This window comes from Myodes glareolus, chromosome 15 (assembly GCF_982192425.1).
Source record: "Myodes glareolus chromosome 15, mMyoGla1.1, whole genome shotgun sequence".
Taxonomy (NCBI): domain Eukaryota; kingdom Metazoa; phylum Chordata; class Mammalia; order Rodentia; family Cricetidae; genus Myodes; species Myodes glareolus.
This window is the reverse complement of record NC_142040.1, coordinates 69,866,544-69,882,945: the sequence shown is the minus strand read 5'-3', so window position 1 is coordinate 69,882,945 and position 16,402 is coordinate 69,866,544. Positions and strand designations below refer to the sequence as shown.

The following is a 16,402-nucleotide window of genomic DNA, read 5'->3' as shown; positions in this document are numbered from 1 at the left end:
ACTCGGGAATATAAACAAGAGAAGTTATATTTTGGCACATTGCTGTTAGCTATTCCCGTCCTTACCAAGCAGAGCATCAGCAGCTATGTGGAAATAAAACTCCTTATGCTTTTTGTTGCAGATGGAATGTCTCTCAGTGTCCCTAAGTCAGGAGCGGTTAGGAAAAGAGGACTCCGAATTAACACAGATCTGTCTCCAGCCCAGTTCAATACCGTATGTAGGGAAGACGGTTATGTCATGGGTATGCTCCTCATGAACACATTTTACTACAGACTATCTCAAAAGAACGCCAAACGCCTTCTAGAAGAAGGTTATCTCCAGTCTGTCACTGCTCTCTCTGCATGGTAAGGCAGGAAAGGAAAACAAACGGGCAGTGTGCAAAGGTCCCTGTTCCAGTTCACCAAGGCAGTTTCCTGGGAATCATTTCTTTACAGTAACTGGCTTAATTGCAGACCTTACCTATACGCAAATGAGCCATTTTGCTTAAGGAAATAGTCTTTAATTAACTGGAGAACGCTAGCCAAATCACAGAAGTAAGCGGAAGGCAGATTTCTCCATCCTATTCTTTCCTTAAAAGTCAGTTCTAAGTGGCCTGGCCTTCACTGAATACTCTGGGGTGCTGCAGCAGATCACTAAGTTTGTAAAAGAGTCTCATAGTCATCTCCTGAATGAAAAGGAGATGTCGTGGGTCTGCCTTCAAAGGCACTGTCCATCACATTGTGATATAAAGGGAGAGCATGCGAGCCCATATGTGCGACCTCGTGAGAATCATTTGGTTGTGCCAGCACAATTTGAATTACTCAACAGTCTTTATAGAGACACTTTTTGAGCCCTCTAAAACTATATCAAACAAGAAAGACTTTATCAAAAGGATACTTGTTTATCTCAACTAAATCTCCAAAAAAAAATCAAACAACTAAGCATTCTGGCTTTTTTTACAGAACACGTATTCTAATTGTCCTAATTTTTGCTACAGGCCAGTGAACTCCTCTCACAGAACAGAGCTAGACAAAGAGATATAGCCAATCTCAGATGTTCATATTGGTTCACTCGGTCACTCCCAGGTCATCATCCTGCATGGTTAGCATGAGCTTGGGGCACTGTACACAGTATGGGCCTTAGGGTGGTTGGATACCCACCACAGAGGTATCTCCTACAAAAACTTCTTGACCCATTCATGCAAAGTGTACCTGTAATGTGTCTCATTGCACGGACAAACTGCCACGCAAATGCTTACTAAGGGAGGAAGGGTGTATTTGGACTCATAGTTTGAGGTTCCCACATGATAGGGGCATTTTGAAGTCAAGAGTTGGCCATATTATATCCAGTCTAGGAAGCTGAGAGAGGTAAATGCTTGTGCTAAACTTCCTGTATCTTTTTTGTTTGTTTGTTTTAGCAATCTTCGCAGTCTGGAAAACCCTTCACAGATGAGCCTATGAATTAGTCTCCAGGATGATTCTGAATCCTGTCAAGTTGGCAATCAAAATAAACAATCACACCAAACTAGATATAATACTACATCACTAATTTTTTTTAACTTATTTATATATTGTTCTATTTTTTAAAACAATCTTACTTTACACATCAATCCTAGTTCCCTCTTCCTCCTGTCCTCCTGCTCCCCCCACCTAATTGCCACCACATACTCATCCACTCCTCAAAGAGGGTGAGGCCTCCCATAGGGAGTCAACAAACTCTGTCACATCACTTGAGGCAGGACCACAGCCCTGCCCCTGTATTTAGGCTGAGGAAGGTATCCCTCCACAAGGAATTGGATCCAAACCACCAGTTCATATACTAGGAATACTGGATTCACTGCTAGTGGCCCCACAAACTGTCCAAGTCACAGAACTGTCACAGTCATTCAGAGGGCCTAGCTCTGTCTTTTGCAGGTTCCCCAGCATTTGTCCAGGGTCAGTGAGCTCCCATTTGCTCAAGTCAGCTCTTTCTATGGGTTTCCCCATCATGGCCTTCATCCCTTTTCTCATATTATTGCTTTTCCCTCTCTATGACTGGACTCCAGGAGTTCAGCCCAGTGCTTAGCTGTGGATCTCTACATCTGCTTCCATCAGATACTGGACGAAGATTCTATGATGACTGACAATCAAGGTAGTCATCAATCTTGAAATTTGCAGGCAAATGAATGGAACTAGAAAAACTCAAACAGAGTGAGGTAACACAGACACAAAAAGACAAATACGGTATGTACTCACTCATAAGTGGATATTAGATGTAAAGCAAAGGATAACCAGCCTACAGTCTACAATCCCAGAGAAGATGAAAAACAAGGAGAACCCTAAGGGGGACATATATGGATCGGCTCCCCCAGGAAGGGGAAGCAGACAAGACCTCCTTAGTAAATTCACAACATGGGGTGAAGGGGAAGAATTGTAGGGAATTTGGGCTACAAAAAATTTGCAAGTTTTTAAAAAAATGAAATAATTAACCAATGTACCATAAAATGTCTGTTCCTATTCATTGATATTAACCAGTTAATAGCAGCACTGTAAGTTACTTCTAAGTTTTCCTCATTAAACATCAAATAGTGAGCACATAGGAAAGATTTCCGATGCCAGACTTCTGTGCAAGCCAGCGAAGCTCCCAGAAAAGCCATTTCTCTTGCGTCATCTCAGGCGTGGCGATGTATTTTCTCCCTGGCATTATTAAAGCCAAGCTCTTGGACAGTACTCCATGGAGGGCTGGAGTGCTGCTCCCAATTTGAGCAGAGTTCCCCAAAGAGGGAGTATTTTCCCTCTAGTTTATTAATTTTACGAATAAATTGCCTGTGTCTTTTGACAGGAGGTCAATAGCAGGCAATTTCAGGTCTCGGACAAACACTTAGAACAGACAGCAGTATTTGCTAGTGGCACTTTATTTTGCTAATAGGTGATCTGAGTATCAGGCTGACCTGTTTGGAGAGAGGGCCTCTCCTCTGTCATGGGTGTGGCAGTTAAAGGGAGCAACTCATGGGGCTTACAATATCACCTCTAACAGAAGAGCTGAGAGTCAAAATTGCATATTACATTGTTTGTGATTGCCTAAAACAATTCTGGCATAATCCAGCACTGACTTATGTGTTGTTTTAAGTCTTCATTTGAGTGCAACTTCACCCAGAAGCATAACATCTCAGTTGTGTAGGCTGCAAAGGCATCCCCACATGACTCGATCCCAAATCTCTAAATGTGGAGGATCACATGTCAAAAGTGATTTTTCTCTTTTTGCCTTATTGGTGTTGAGTTGCTCTTTTTCCACAATAATTAGGCAAGCAGTCCAGCTGATTCCTAAGGCCATGAGTGGAGCGTGGCAGTCAGAAGCCATCATTAGTGAAAAGGGAGAATGCTGATCATGTTCCAGCAGCAGCAGGCCACAGAGCAGGCTCAATTAGAGCCCCGGGCTTGAACCTGTACTTGCCTTTTATGATTGCGGCCCGGTGACAGCAACTTGAACATGATTGATAGCCTGCCTCGGGCATGTTTACCTATGTCACTGATGCACAGCACAGACAACTCCAGTCCAAAGCACTGACGCTCAACATCAGGAATGCTCCACTAAAGCAGAACACACTTAAGCCAGGGTTCTCGGAGGATCACACCCTGTCCACTGAAGGAACTCACTAATTGTGCAGTGTCTAAGTACTGATTAGATCGTCATTAGTGACCCCCTCGGCTACTGCTGATAGAATTGTCAGCCCCTCCCCTGTCCCTAGCACAGTGGAACTCAGTGCTGAAGGGGAACCTGTCTTAGCCTGAGCAGAGCTCTGGTGCTAGGAAAGCATTTCCAGAGGAAGACCAGCAGAGAGCACATCACAAGTCTACTGCTGTATTTACGACGTGAGACTGGGTATTGTGGTGAGAGCCATCACTAACAGCAAACACGGATGTTTCATTTCGGTTTCCCAGCAACCTCCTTGGTTGCAACTTTTAGCAGATCAGCTGAGAAAGTTTTAGTCTTAGGAATTTCTGTCATAAACAAAAATACTAAGCAAAAAAGTATAAAATAAAAATGTATTTAACTATATGCCTGAGAGACAATTTTGCCTGTAAATTTATAAAAAAACTAATATGTATTTTCTAAAATTGTGCAGTTTTAAAGAAACTTAAAATATAATCTTTTAGAAAACTATTTTACTTGAGGTACCATTTATGACTGCTTCCTTGTCTGATAATAAGTTCTGTGTTTTTGCAATTATTTCCACCATGTACCTAAATGCTGGACACACAGATGCTAGGCTGACAGTATTTATCTCTGCTTTTCTGAGCAACAAGTGTTCCCTGTTTATTCTCCCTGCAGTTCTATGTGTTCATTTCCTACTCTAAGAAAACTACTCATGAGGCATTGATTTTTATATTCCAAGAGTTCCTGCTTTGTTGTTCTGCCTGAGGCCCTTATCAGTAATTAATTATGACATATTTTCCCAGAGAGTTTGTAAGGGTCATTAAACTCTTTTCGGAAACTTTGCTCCAGGCACCTCCGTCAGAGCAGACCAAATGACTTATGAACGAGAAAGTATGACATGTGGCTGCATTTTTTTATACTAACAAAATTGAATCAACAGAGAAGACGAATGTCGGCATAAACTTAAAAAATTATACTATTAAACAATTCACAATGATTCTGTATTTTGTATATATGAGAAAAGGTGAAAAAAGTAATAATATAAAAATACTACTGATATGCTAAATGAATTAAGATAGGTCATAATAGTTACCAAGCAAAATGAACATTGTATTTCAATAATCACATATATAACTTGGAGAAGAAAATTTTGATAAGTATTTGTGCATTTCCCATAATATTCAAGAATTACTTTAATCCTGGAATCCATAAAACACTAAAATATCACATTCTAAATATTTAATATTATTCCACATGATGAATATCTAACCATGACTTCTTTTGACAAATATGAGAGAATGGTAAGAGGCACTAAAACATTTTTCAAAACCCTATATGCTAAAAGCTTCCTTCCTACTTAGTGTGCAAAGCCGAATCATCATAGTCTCCACTGCCATATGAATATGAACCCCACGATTAGGAGTTATAGAGAAAGGGGCACAGGGAATCCATTGGATTCACCCTTGGAGTGGAGTTGAGCTTTTCAAGCAGATGAGCAGATAATGAAATGTCTTGAGGTGAGATGTATTTGGAAATTTTTAGAGAAAACACATTTTAAGGGACAAAGACAAAATACCTCACAGGAAAGAGCAGAACAATATAAGTGAGAGGAGAATGATGTGGAGAGAAAGACGGCTTGCAGCCTAACTCCCGAGTTCCTCACGGCAGTTACCCCTGTGTCTCACTCATTTCTGGATTTGTCCCACCCCTGTCTGATCCACAAAATCCTTAGTCTGACCGTCTGAATACTGACTATCCTGTTCTTCCATACAGGCAACTGCAGAACTCCAGCCCGGCCATCCTTGTCTGTGACATGCAGAGGCCTTGCTCTGAGATTCTGTCCTATTTTTGTTGTGAACTATATTTTTTGTATATACATTTGCATGTATTTGTTGTGAACTATATTTGAAACTACAGAAGCCCCACTATGTAGACTCCTAGCAACACCTTGAAAACCACACTGCTCCTAAAGCAGCTTCTGATCTAGTAAAAAAAAAAAAAATGTAGGGTCAATCGTACTTTTGCTATTTCTTCCTCTATTTATGCAAGGCTTGAAACAAGATATAAAGTTTAAAAGTCAAGAACAAAGTAACTTTCTTTTTAATTTTGACATGTGGAAAAATTTCCATGCAGGTATTATGGAACGTCTAATCCTTGCCTTTCTGACTAAATGAATCTAAAGTTCACTGGTCTCTGTAGGTAATCCTTTCTGTTCTTGACCTTTCCCGAAGGTGTTTGAATTTCCTTCTCTCCATGGATAATAATTCCGTCATTACTTTCACAAAATGCTTTTCCAGAATACTGTTTGGGGGATGTTTCATGGTGTTTTCTCATATTCCATACTGTGTTATCAGAGCTACAGCTGTGTTGGTAGTAGCATCAATAATGTTAAAAGTTCAAGCAATATGCAAAACTGGGGAATAGCAATTAAGAGACTATCTTATAAAGGGAAAAGATAACCTTATCTTTAAAATGGTATTCCATGCTGTACTGGCTGGTTTTGTGTGTCAACTTGACACAAGTTAGAGTCATCAAAGGAAGGAGCCTCAGTTGAGGAAATGCCTCCATGAGATCCAGCTGTGTGGTATTTTCTTAATTAGGGATGCATAGGGAAGGACCCAGTCCATGGTGGGTGCTGCCATCCTTGGGTTTCTGGTTCTGGGTTCTCTAAGAGGGTGGGCTGAGCATGCCAGGGAAAGCAAGTCAGTAGCAGCTCCACTATTGCTTACAATGGCCTCAGCATCAGCTCCTGCCTTTAGGATCCTGCCCTGTTTTGAGTTTCTGCCCTGACTTCCTTCAGTGATGAACAGCAATACTAAAGTATAAGTCTAATAAACCTTTTCCTCCCCAATTTGTTGTGTGGTCATGTTGTGTTTTGTCACAACAATAGAAACCCTAAGACATCACCCTAAAGTTCTTTAAAATTATAAATATAGAAGCTATATTTTAAAAGGGGGAGAAAGAGCATCCAATGGATCAATGCAAAAGAGTAAAATTTAATTTTACATAAAATTAAAGTTCTTGAAGCAGAGTTGGAGTTTATTGGGAAACATATAAATACAACATGCATTTATATCACTTAACAGGGCTTAACAGGAGGCTAACTGCTCAGGGGAAGAGTTAGGCCGACCAAGGTGTGGACATGGCCTCTCAAGGTTGAGTCCCAAAACCAAAGAAAAGAAAGAATAATTTATATAGTTTATAGATGCCTTCCTATGGCAGGCACATCTTGTGTCAAGGACACAGTGGAGTGGTTCTATCAGAATGGTAGCTGAGAAATGCCTCCAGCTCTGTCTCTTACTGAATGACAAGCAAAGGGCCTATAAACGAGAGGACGGTGTTATGGTGTTTGCTATCTCTTAGTCGTCAGGTACTCAACACTGGCCCAGAAAATGCCTCTCCAATCAGCAATATGATTTACAATGTGTGTGATCCTGGGAGAATAAGTAAAACTACAGCAGCAACAGGGCATCAGTGCTAAGAGTCTTCACGGTTTTGAGTACTTTTTTTTTGTATAAATCATTTGGAATTCAATAACGTGTAAAACTTTGCAATATTTACATTTTAAAACTCATTATATATGTTTTTCAAGAAGGCAAGCTCCAAATCTGAGAATGAACCTTTGTAATCACAGTCCCGAGCACACAATAGGAGCCTAGTAAATGCTATGGGGGAAAAATGTCTTTACACAAACTAGCAGACGCCTAGAAATCCTCCGTGTGGCCTATTCACAATTGAATAAACCTGAATGGTGGAAAAAGTCATTTATATAGCTAACACATAGTGCAAATATCAATAAGCACTAAGTAAGACTGTAAAACTCCTCAATTATTTTCTTCTACCTCATAAAAAAGATACTTTGGAGTATTTGGGAGCTACCTCAGAGAGTAAAGGTGCTAGCCATATAACGCAAGGGCCTGAGTCTGGGTGCCTGGCACCACCTGCAGTGCTCGGTATGCGGGGCAGCCAGCCTGAGACCCCAGCTATGTAGGAAGCAAGCACAGAAGATTTTTGGATCAAGCTGGCTATTTAGACCGGAAAAGCTGGTGAACTGTGGATTCAAGTGAGGTACTGCTTCAATATATAAGGAGGGTGGTGACTGGAAAAATTACTCTATATCAACCTCTGACCCGGTCACACACAAACAAGCATAGATGTATGCATGGCAGAAACACATGCAAAAAAGAAAGTTAGAAAGCTCACCTGGATACTAATTTTTGGAAGCACAAAATTATCTAATGATACAGTGGCTAAACAACAGAGGAGATATTATTTTTAATCAAAAGTATATTTCCAGGGCAGTTATAGTATTGCAAAGAGCAAAATGTAATCAGATTCATTGCAAACCAAACACAAAGGCAAACTTTATAAAGTATGGTCGAATACAAATTCGTGCCTAGGCGAGCACACCAACATCATACCACTATTTTTCAAAATGACGGCATGCACATGAAGACCAGAGTGATTGTCCTCTGGCTGGTCACAGGCCGGCAAACTCGTTCTCCAGCAGCAAGGATGAACTCCAGCTCTCTCTTCCCCACCGGAGAGAGCGCCAGGCCTTCCTCACAACTGCTCCACCTAAACTCCCACAGCAGCTGCCAGAAGGGACACAGATAACAGATGTGCCATCTCTACTTTTACTAATGCCCTCATTTTCATGGTTTTAACATGAGTCTTGGCATTATCGATGATTGCTTTCCAGTTTCTGGTTTTGTACCCATTCTCGGGTTTACATCATTTTCAGTGTGACCATGAAGCCCTTCTTTCCAACAGGATCTTAGTCAGTAATCTTTTTCACTTGGTGGGGAGTCTAAGGCTTAGTACTAAAGTCTGTCTAACTGCCTCTCGACTGAAGAATGGATAAGGAAAATGTGGTACATTTACACAAAGCAGAAAAAAAAATAACAACATCTTGAATTTTGCAAGCAAATGGATGGGGCTGGAAAACATCACATTGAGTGAGGTAACCCAGACACAGAAAAACAATTATCACATGTACTCACTCATAAGTGGTTTTTAAGCATACAGCAAAGAAAACCAGCCTACAAACCACACAGAGAACCTAGACAACAATGTGAACACTAAGCGAGACATACTTGGATCTAATCTACTTGGGAAGTAGAAAAAGACAAGATCTCCTGAGTAAATTGGGAGCATGGGAACCTTGGGAGAAGGTTGAAAAGGAGGAGAGAGGTAAGGCGGAGAGTAGAGAAAAATGTTGGGCTGAATAAAAATTAATAAAATTAAAAAAAGAAATAAAGTCTTTCATCCCTCATTTCCCATGTCTCTCTTTTTATAACTTGGTTCAGCCCAACTCCTTACATACTCAGAACTTATGAACTCAAACCAGTAGACGTGGCCAGTGTGATAAAAATAAAAACAATAACCCATATTTCCTAAACTAGACTAATCCGGACTGGCTCTGCAGCCATTTGAAAAGGTTAAACTGTCACCATTCCGCGTGTATACTGGATTCAGCTCACTCTGGTCCTCTTAATGACGGTCTCTCGGCTAACATCAGTTACACAAATCATGGGTCTTTTCCATCCTACATCATAAGATCAGTTCTCCTGAGCCTTATCCTCATTGCCCCTCCCACCCTTGCATTCTAAAGCTTATCACATACCTGTCATAAAGGCAAACTCAAAATCTGAGAATCAACTTTCATAATCACAGTCCTGAGCACACAGTAGGGGCCTGGTAAACACAACAGAATAATGCCTCTTGATTGCCACAAAGGTACCCACCCATGGCCAGTCTTATTTATCCAAATGATTGGCATCACAGCTTAACCACATAATGCTTGCTCATTCTTCCCTACTCACTTGGCGAAGAACACCCAGTTACAGGACAAAAAATGAAGATTAGGTATTTCTCAAAACTTCCATAGGAGAGAGTTGGTAACTGTTGGAAGTGAGGCAGGAATTGTGAGACAAGGAAACTGAAGCATGGGAGTTAACTAACCACCTATCATGCTAAACCATCTATTTATGCTAAAAGGAAAGTGGAAAATCCACCAGTTAAATGGCAATCAAGATAGGAAATTGTAGCAAAAAGAAAAATCAATGAACACATTTATGTCGAACAATGCATGACGGCTAGGTTCAAGGACTCATCTTACAAACATTTCGCTCACGCCTTTCTGTGAGGTACAAAGCATATGGTGTAGCATGACTGAAGTTTCAATCTGTGGTTGTAAACTAGAATTTATTTCCATCCACGTTAACTACCAGCCTGCATCTCATTAACAACTTATTTTAATGAACTCTAGCTACTCGATTTTCACTGTGCACATTGCCCTAGTGTATGCTGACAGTATAAGGTTCTCAGTATGTATTCTGGATGGGTTAATGAATTATTCAACTTAGTGCATGATAATTCAGAACATATGCCTGCTATACAAAAGAATGACTTCCCGGCTGCAGGAATGTTCCAAAGGGACAGGATTAGAACATGATGTGATATCAGAAAAGATTCTACTTGAAATTCCCTATTCATAAATATGGTCTATACTCAAATAGCCAGTTATCAAAACTGCCTATTGGATGGAGATAAAATTGTATTCTTTAAATTAAAAATACAAACCTACCTTGTCTATGTTATTGCTAATGATAAAAATGAATAACTCGGGGCTGTAGAGATGATAGAGCTGTTAAGAGAAAGTGTGTGTGTGTGTGTGTGTGTGTGTGTGTGTGTTTGTGTGTGTGTTTACACATATCTCAGAAGGTCTGATCAGTTCCCAGCATCCAAAGGAAGGTTTCTTACAACTATCCATAACTCCAGCTCCAGGGTATCCTATATCCTATTTTGATCTCTAAGGGCACTTGCTTGGACACATGGCATACACTAACACAGACACACATACATACACATGAATAAAAAGAAAACATAAAAAATAAAAGACTAACTTTTAAAGTCAGTTTTTATGACGACATGATGTTTTGTAGAAATAGCATTAATTTGTTTAAACTGTATAAATAAAAGTTATATGTAAGAGAGAAAATAATCCTTTAAAATTGTTTAGAACTTAAATCCCCTAATGCAGAAGTGATGGATTGTCTGGATCAGGCTACCCAAAGAATGTTCCTGTATTTTCCCAGTGCGTTTCTCGCTCCACCTAAGCAAACACTGCACATCAGACCACAGGTCTCCCTTGAGCCCTTCAGCACGCTCTATGTCAAGTTCCCCGGAAGGCATTTGATTCCTTCTCATCTTAATCATCTACCACAGAAGAATCTCAGTTTTGCTCCCCAAAGCCAAATATTGAATTCTTCGATTACTTAGATAAATTGATCTTTAGGTTTCACATTCTTCTCCTCACGAAGGTGGAGGTTAGAAGTGTGGCCAGTGTCACAGGTCTAGCCTTGGATGTAGGGGCTTTGGACTTATCCTCAATAATGCAAAAAAAGTGGGGTGGGGGCTGGGTTTGTTGGAGCTGTTTTATTTACAACAATAAAGTTTGGCACTAGGAGCATCATCGGAGTTCTCAACACTGATCCAACACTAACTCAGCTTTAAGAGGAATTTCTATTGACCAAATCCTATAAATGTTTATTTTACACTAAATTTTCCCTTGTAATTTCTGATATCTTCCATACTCTTTATGAACACATTATATTCTTCCTAAGTAATCACATACTATAATCAGTGTAATCACAGGCAACATTTTTAACTTTTCCTTTGAACATCTCTAGAATATCCCAAACAAGTAATTTTTAAATAATATATTTTTATTAATGTTCTTATTGACTATATTTTGATCATATTCTCCTCCTCCTCCAACATCCCTCAGATTCTCACCACTGCCCTACCATGCATTTTCAATTCTTGATTTTTAATCCCAGTTAGTTTATTCTCTTGTTTTAAAGACCCGGTAACACCATCATATACCATTTCCTTTTACAATGTCTCACAGTTTTGTTTTTAAATGCTACTCATATAGCTCCAACTCACCTTTATTAATGTTTGCACTATTTACAGTAAGAATTTGCTATTATTTCCTCTCTTTGTTAGCCAATATTCTTCTAGGTATTTTGTGACCCCCAAATAAGTATTGTACTAAATATCCATAGATAGATGATAGATAGATAGATAGATAACAAATAAGTATTGTACTAAATATCCATAGATAGATAGATAGATAGATAGATAGATGATAGATAAGTAGATAGATGGTAGATACATAGATAGATAGATAGACAGATAGATAGATGATAGATAAACAGATAGATAATAGACAGATAGATTATCTGTGCGTAAATATTATGTACATGTATATATAATCTGAAGGTATAAACAGTATGTCCAGACTTGAAAGGATTCAATACTCCTACTGGATACTTAATATGTCACTCCAAGGTCAGTGCATACAAACAGATCCTTTGACCAAGGAAAGCATACACCAATTCACTGCCATTTTGAAATTAATAAAATGAGGATTTTGCTAAACCTTAACCATTAGTTAGAATAAAATAATAATATATTTTATACTGGTATACTTGATAGAATCAAATGAGAATCTGTACTTAAAATTTGTCATGCACAATGCATGTATACAAAAGTAAACACATACCCATGGCTTGTTTACATTTTTCTCCTGTGAATTTCATTTTTATGTTCTACTTAGTTTTCTAATCTTGTCTGTTCTTTTTCTCATCAGCATTAAAAAGTGTTACAGTAGCTCCATCCACATTTTGTTATACTGTGGCATATATTTCCTCTAGGGTATTTTCTACTTTTAACTAAATAGTTTTCTATTTTCATTTTGTGTGTGAATGATTTGCCTGACTACATACATGGGCACCATGTACCTGGTACCTGCAGACATCATAAGAGGGCATCAGAACTAGACCGGCAGAGACCATGGTGAGCTACTGTATGAGTGCTGAGAACAGAACCCAGGTCCTCTGCAAGGCCAGCCAGTGGTCTCAACCACTGAGCCATCTCTCGGCTCCCTTTTCTATTGTCTAACGCATAATTTACTTTACTATTGTTGCTACTCCACTGCCTCACATACCACACATTCCCTAATAATTTGCTTTTCTGAATAAAAGCCCTCATCACCACTGCCTGACATCAACTATATATCTCCCATATTTTTTTCAAATATGCTTATTTTTCATGTTTACGACTATGGTATTTCCTTGGGTATTTCTTCCTACATATTGTAAAGCAAGAACTTTAATTTTATTTGAGATGTTCACGCTGGCATCATTTAAGTGCGCCTCTGTATTAAATTGAATACTAACTGGAAAGGAATTGGACCCCAACTCACTCTGAATCTGCTATAAGCCCTTCATTATGTCCTACAAGATAAGTCTTTCTATTTCCATCCACTTGATACTGCTGTGATTAGTATGTTTGGGAAGCAGATTCTATCCTACATTGAACCTTCCAATATTCATATATCCAGAAGACCTTAACATTACTGCTTGTCTACAAAACAACCAGGCAGATGATACTGGCTACAGATGCCTAAACACGAACAAGGTATGTGATTCAGTGGAGTGCCTGATGGGTCTGCAGGAGACCCTGGATTGAATCCCCAGAATCTCACAAGCCAAGAATGTTCATACATGTTTGTAGTTCTAGCTCTTGTAAAGTAGAAGTAGGAAAATCAGAAATTCAAAGTCAATTTCTTTAGATACATGAGGATTTAAGCCTAGACTGGGTTACATGAGACTACATCAAAATGACAACGAAACAATTGTCTAACTTTATGTGTCCCTTTGGGATATGGTAATAATATTGATGACCTGTGTTTCATGCCTTTTCTCTCACTGTAAACTACACTACCAAATCCCATAATAAAACACTGTTTTTGTCAATAGATAAGTCATGCAATTTTCTTGTTAAATTTTGATCTCCCAATTTACATTTTGTCAGTGAACTAAATCAGTCTCTCACAAAGACTTCCAGAGCAAATCCAAAGAAGATACCAGGCTGCCTCAACTGTCCCGAGTTCTGGGCTGGCCCAAAGCCCTACTGGGCTCCCACACCCACTCTTCCTCAGAATGATCACAAAACTCACGAGTGGGATTTCACCAGCAAACTCATGGAGCAGCACAATCCTAGTTACATTTACCACTCTAGACGATCCAATCGATCCACCCAGCTCTCCCTTAGACCTACTTAGCTGCACGCTTTCTGGGACTGGGGCGCACTCCTGACAACATCATTCATCTTCCCTGTCAATGGCATCTCCTTTAGCTTTACTGATGGATTGATATGTAGGTGGCTTCCTACACTGACCTAATCAGCCCACTTACTAAACATGATCAGCTTCCTCTGGAACTTTTCACTTGCATACAGAGCAGTGCCTACTCTTCATCACCCCACCTTTGGGTCGTGCTCCTCCACAGGCACAGTGTCCCTGCCTGTGTTCCTTGTGTCACTTTTACACAAATGCATTTGCAAACCCAGCAGCATGGAATAAAATGGCTCAAACCCAACAGAGAGCAGAATGAGGCCCACAAAGACTAGGGTGTGAAGGAGCAGAGAGGTGCAATGCTGGGTAGCAAAGTCTATTTGAACAGAAGAATTTGTCTAATATTCTATAAAATGACAGTATAACTAAAGTCTGTAAAAATTCAAAATAACTGTCAGAAAACAACCTGAGTTCATTTCACAGGTAGAAATGTCTATGCTCCATCTAGAGATTCTGCAGGACAGGTTTCAAATTATAATACTGCATTCTTTAAAGAAATCCAAAAATTACATGTCAATTACATTTTTATATTGATAATCCTGTTTTATTCTCTAGAATATGTGCAGAAGAAAATACAAGTCTCTATTCAGTTTTCTGTAATCACTTTTGATTTACAAGAAGCATAGCATTTGTAGAACAGTTTCTTTTTAAATCTCAGACTTAAATTTTATTTATTTTTTCATTTTTATAGCGATGACATATCTGAGAAGTCAATCAGATATTGAAGACTTTGATAGGAAAGTTGTAGAATTTTTCCTGTATTGTAATTAACATGTTTTAATGATGAATTTTATTGATTTCCTTAAACTGTCAAGTGTTTATGTTTTCGTACAATCTTTTAAAGTATCAGTGCAATCTAGTTCCCTTCCTCCCCAGAAATGAAGTCATTTAAAAAAAAACCGCCAGGAAAGACATTTTCCCTTCACTTACTGAAATAGTCAGCTATTATCAATATATTTTCAATTTTTAAGTTTCCAGATATTTGTTGACAGGTTATTAGACAATATTTCAGTACACCAAGTATTTGGCCTGAAATGCCCAATAACAACAAATGTCAATTTAATCAACATACCTTCCAAAAGTTCAACTCCATGAAAGTGTTCCCTTTATGAAATATGTTGGGCTATGTTTTTAAGAAAAGCTGCCTAAATCACAAGTATTATGAAGTCAAAAATAATTTTAATATTTTTTATATAATAAATACTAACATGATATTATGCTCAAACAATGTAATCATGGATGTTCACCCAAAGAAACAACTTTTACATGCCCCCATGAACGAGACACAAATGGAATGCTTCTACCTGTTCTTTGACAGAGGCGAGGATGGCAGAGGTGGTCTCTGTCTCAGAGCCGTCCCCATTGGAGGTGTTTAAGCCTGGGCTCAAGGAGCTGGTCTTCTCTGAGGCTGAAGGAGGCTGGTCTGGGACAGGCATAGCTCCTGAAACAACAGAGGACAAGGTCAGACCAGCCACACGTCATCGTAAACAAACACAGCTGTGGGGAATTCAGTTGGGGGGATGAAAGGCACAAGCTGTCCCAACAAGTGTGGTATAATTGTATAACAAGGAAGAATGAAGTCAAACAAAATGTCACCCTGTATCGACCCCAACCAAGTCTGAGATAGCACAGGCACGCCTTTGTGCTCTCTTATCCTGAATGTGGGACAATAAATTATGACAAGGTAGAAGCAAGATAATAAGAATGGGAGAAAAGGTATAAAAACATTGAGTCTAAAAGTCTAACTACAGATTGACATCTGTCTTACAGAAAGGCACTTCTCTTTTCTACTGGTATGTTTTCAAGATAATCTATTACACATCCCCCTTATAGGAAAACTCACACAATGTAATGACCAGCTATTATCAATAACTAAAGGGATATCCACCCCCTCAAAAAAAAAAGTTTGGTTAGTACTGTGAAATACAGAAAACAACTGGTTCATCCTGCACACAACTAAGTTCATACCCTGACAGAGAGCAGACTAAACTTCTTTAAAACCAGAAAGCCCCCGCTTTTTATCCATTTACATAGTGTGAGTTTAAAAAAAATCAGAAACTCAACTCACATTAACAATGCAAAACGGACACATTGGTGTAGGCTAACAGTAAGCTTCTCCAAAATTATTTTTGTTCTATTTTATTGGTCAAACTCACACAGATTCAAATTTTAATGCCATGAGGTAGGACACCTTTGGTAACTGATTAGTCTATTTGGTATTGATTAGGCTATGAGCCTGCTGGTGTTATGATAAAGTGGCCCAAATGGTACCCCTCCTTCTCCCACCATATGAAAACACAGGGAAAAGAATCATCTATTAAGCAGAACATAGGACCTCACCAGACACTGACTCTGCTGTTCCTTGAACTTGGACTATTTGACTCTCTACAACTGTGAAAAATAATGATGATGATGGTGGTGAAGATGAAGTTAATATGTGTGTGTGTGTGTGTGTGTGTGTGTGTGTGTGTGTGTTGTGTATGAGTGTATGTATGCATGTATGTATTTTACAGTGCTGAGGACTGAACCCAGGGTGTTATACACAGCAGGCAAGCACTCCGTCACTGGCATGATGAATTA

The 16,402-nt window shown here is 39.2% G+C and overlaps 1 protein-coding gene across 2 annotated transcripts in view; it reads right to left on the bottom strand.

The window, feature by feature from the left end:
- The window catches only part of Ctnnd2 (catenin delta 2), an 804,341-nt gene that overhangs the window by 636,228 nt on the left and 151,711 nt on the right, over positions 1 to 16,402 (bottom strand). For both annotated transcript variants that reach the window (XM_085676585.2, XM_087896972.1), the window contains exon 2: positions 15,127 to 15,263. In XM_085676585.2, coding sequence (XP_085532711.2) covers positions 15,127 to 15,263 — 137 coding nt within the window. The remainder of the gene's footprint in view (positions 1 to 15,126; positions 15,264 to 16,402) is intronic.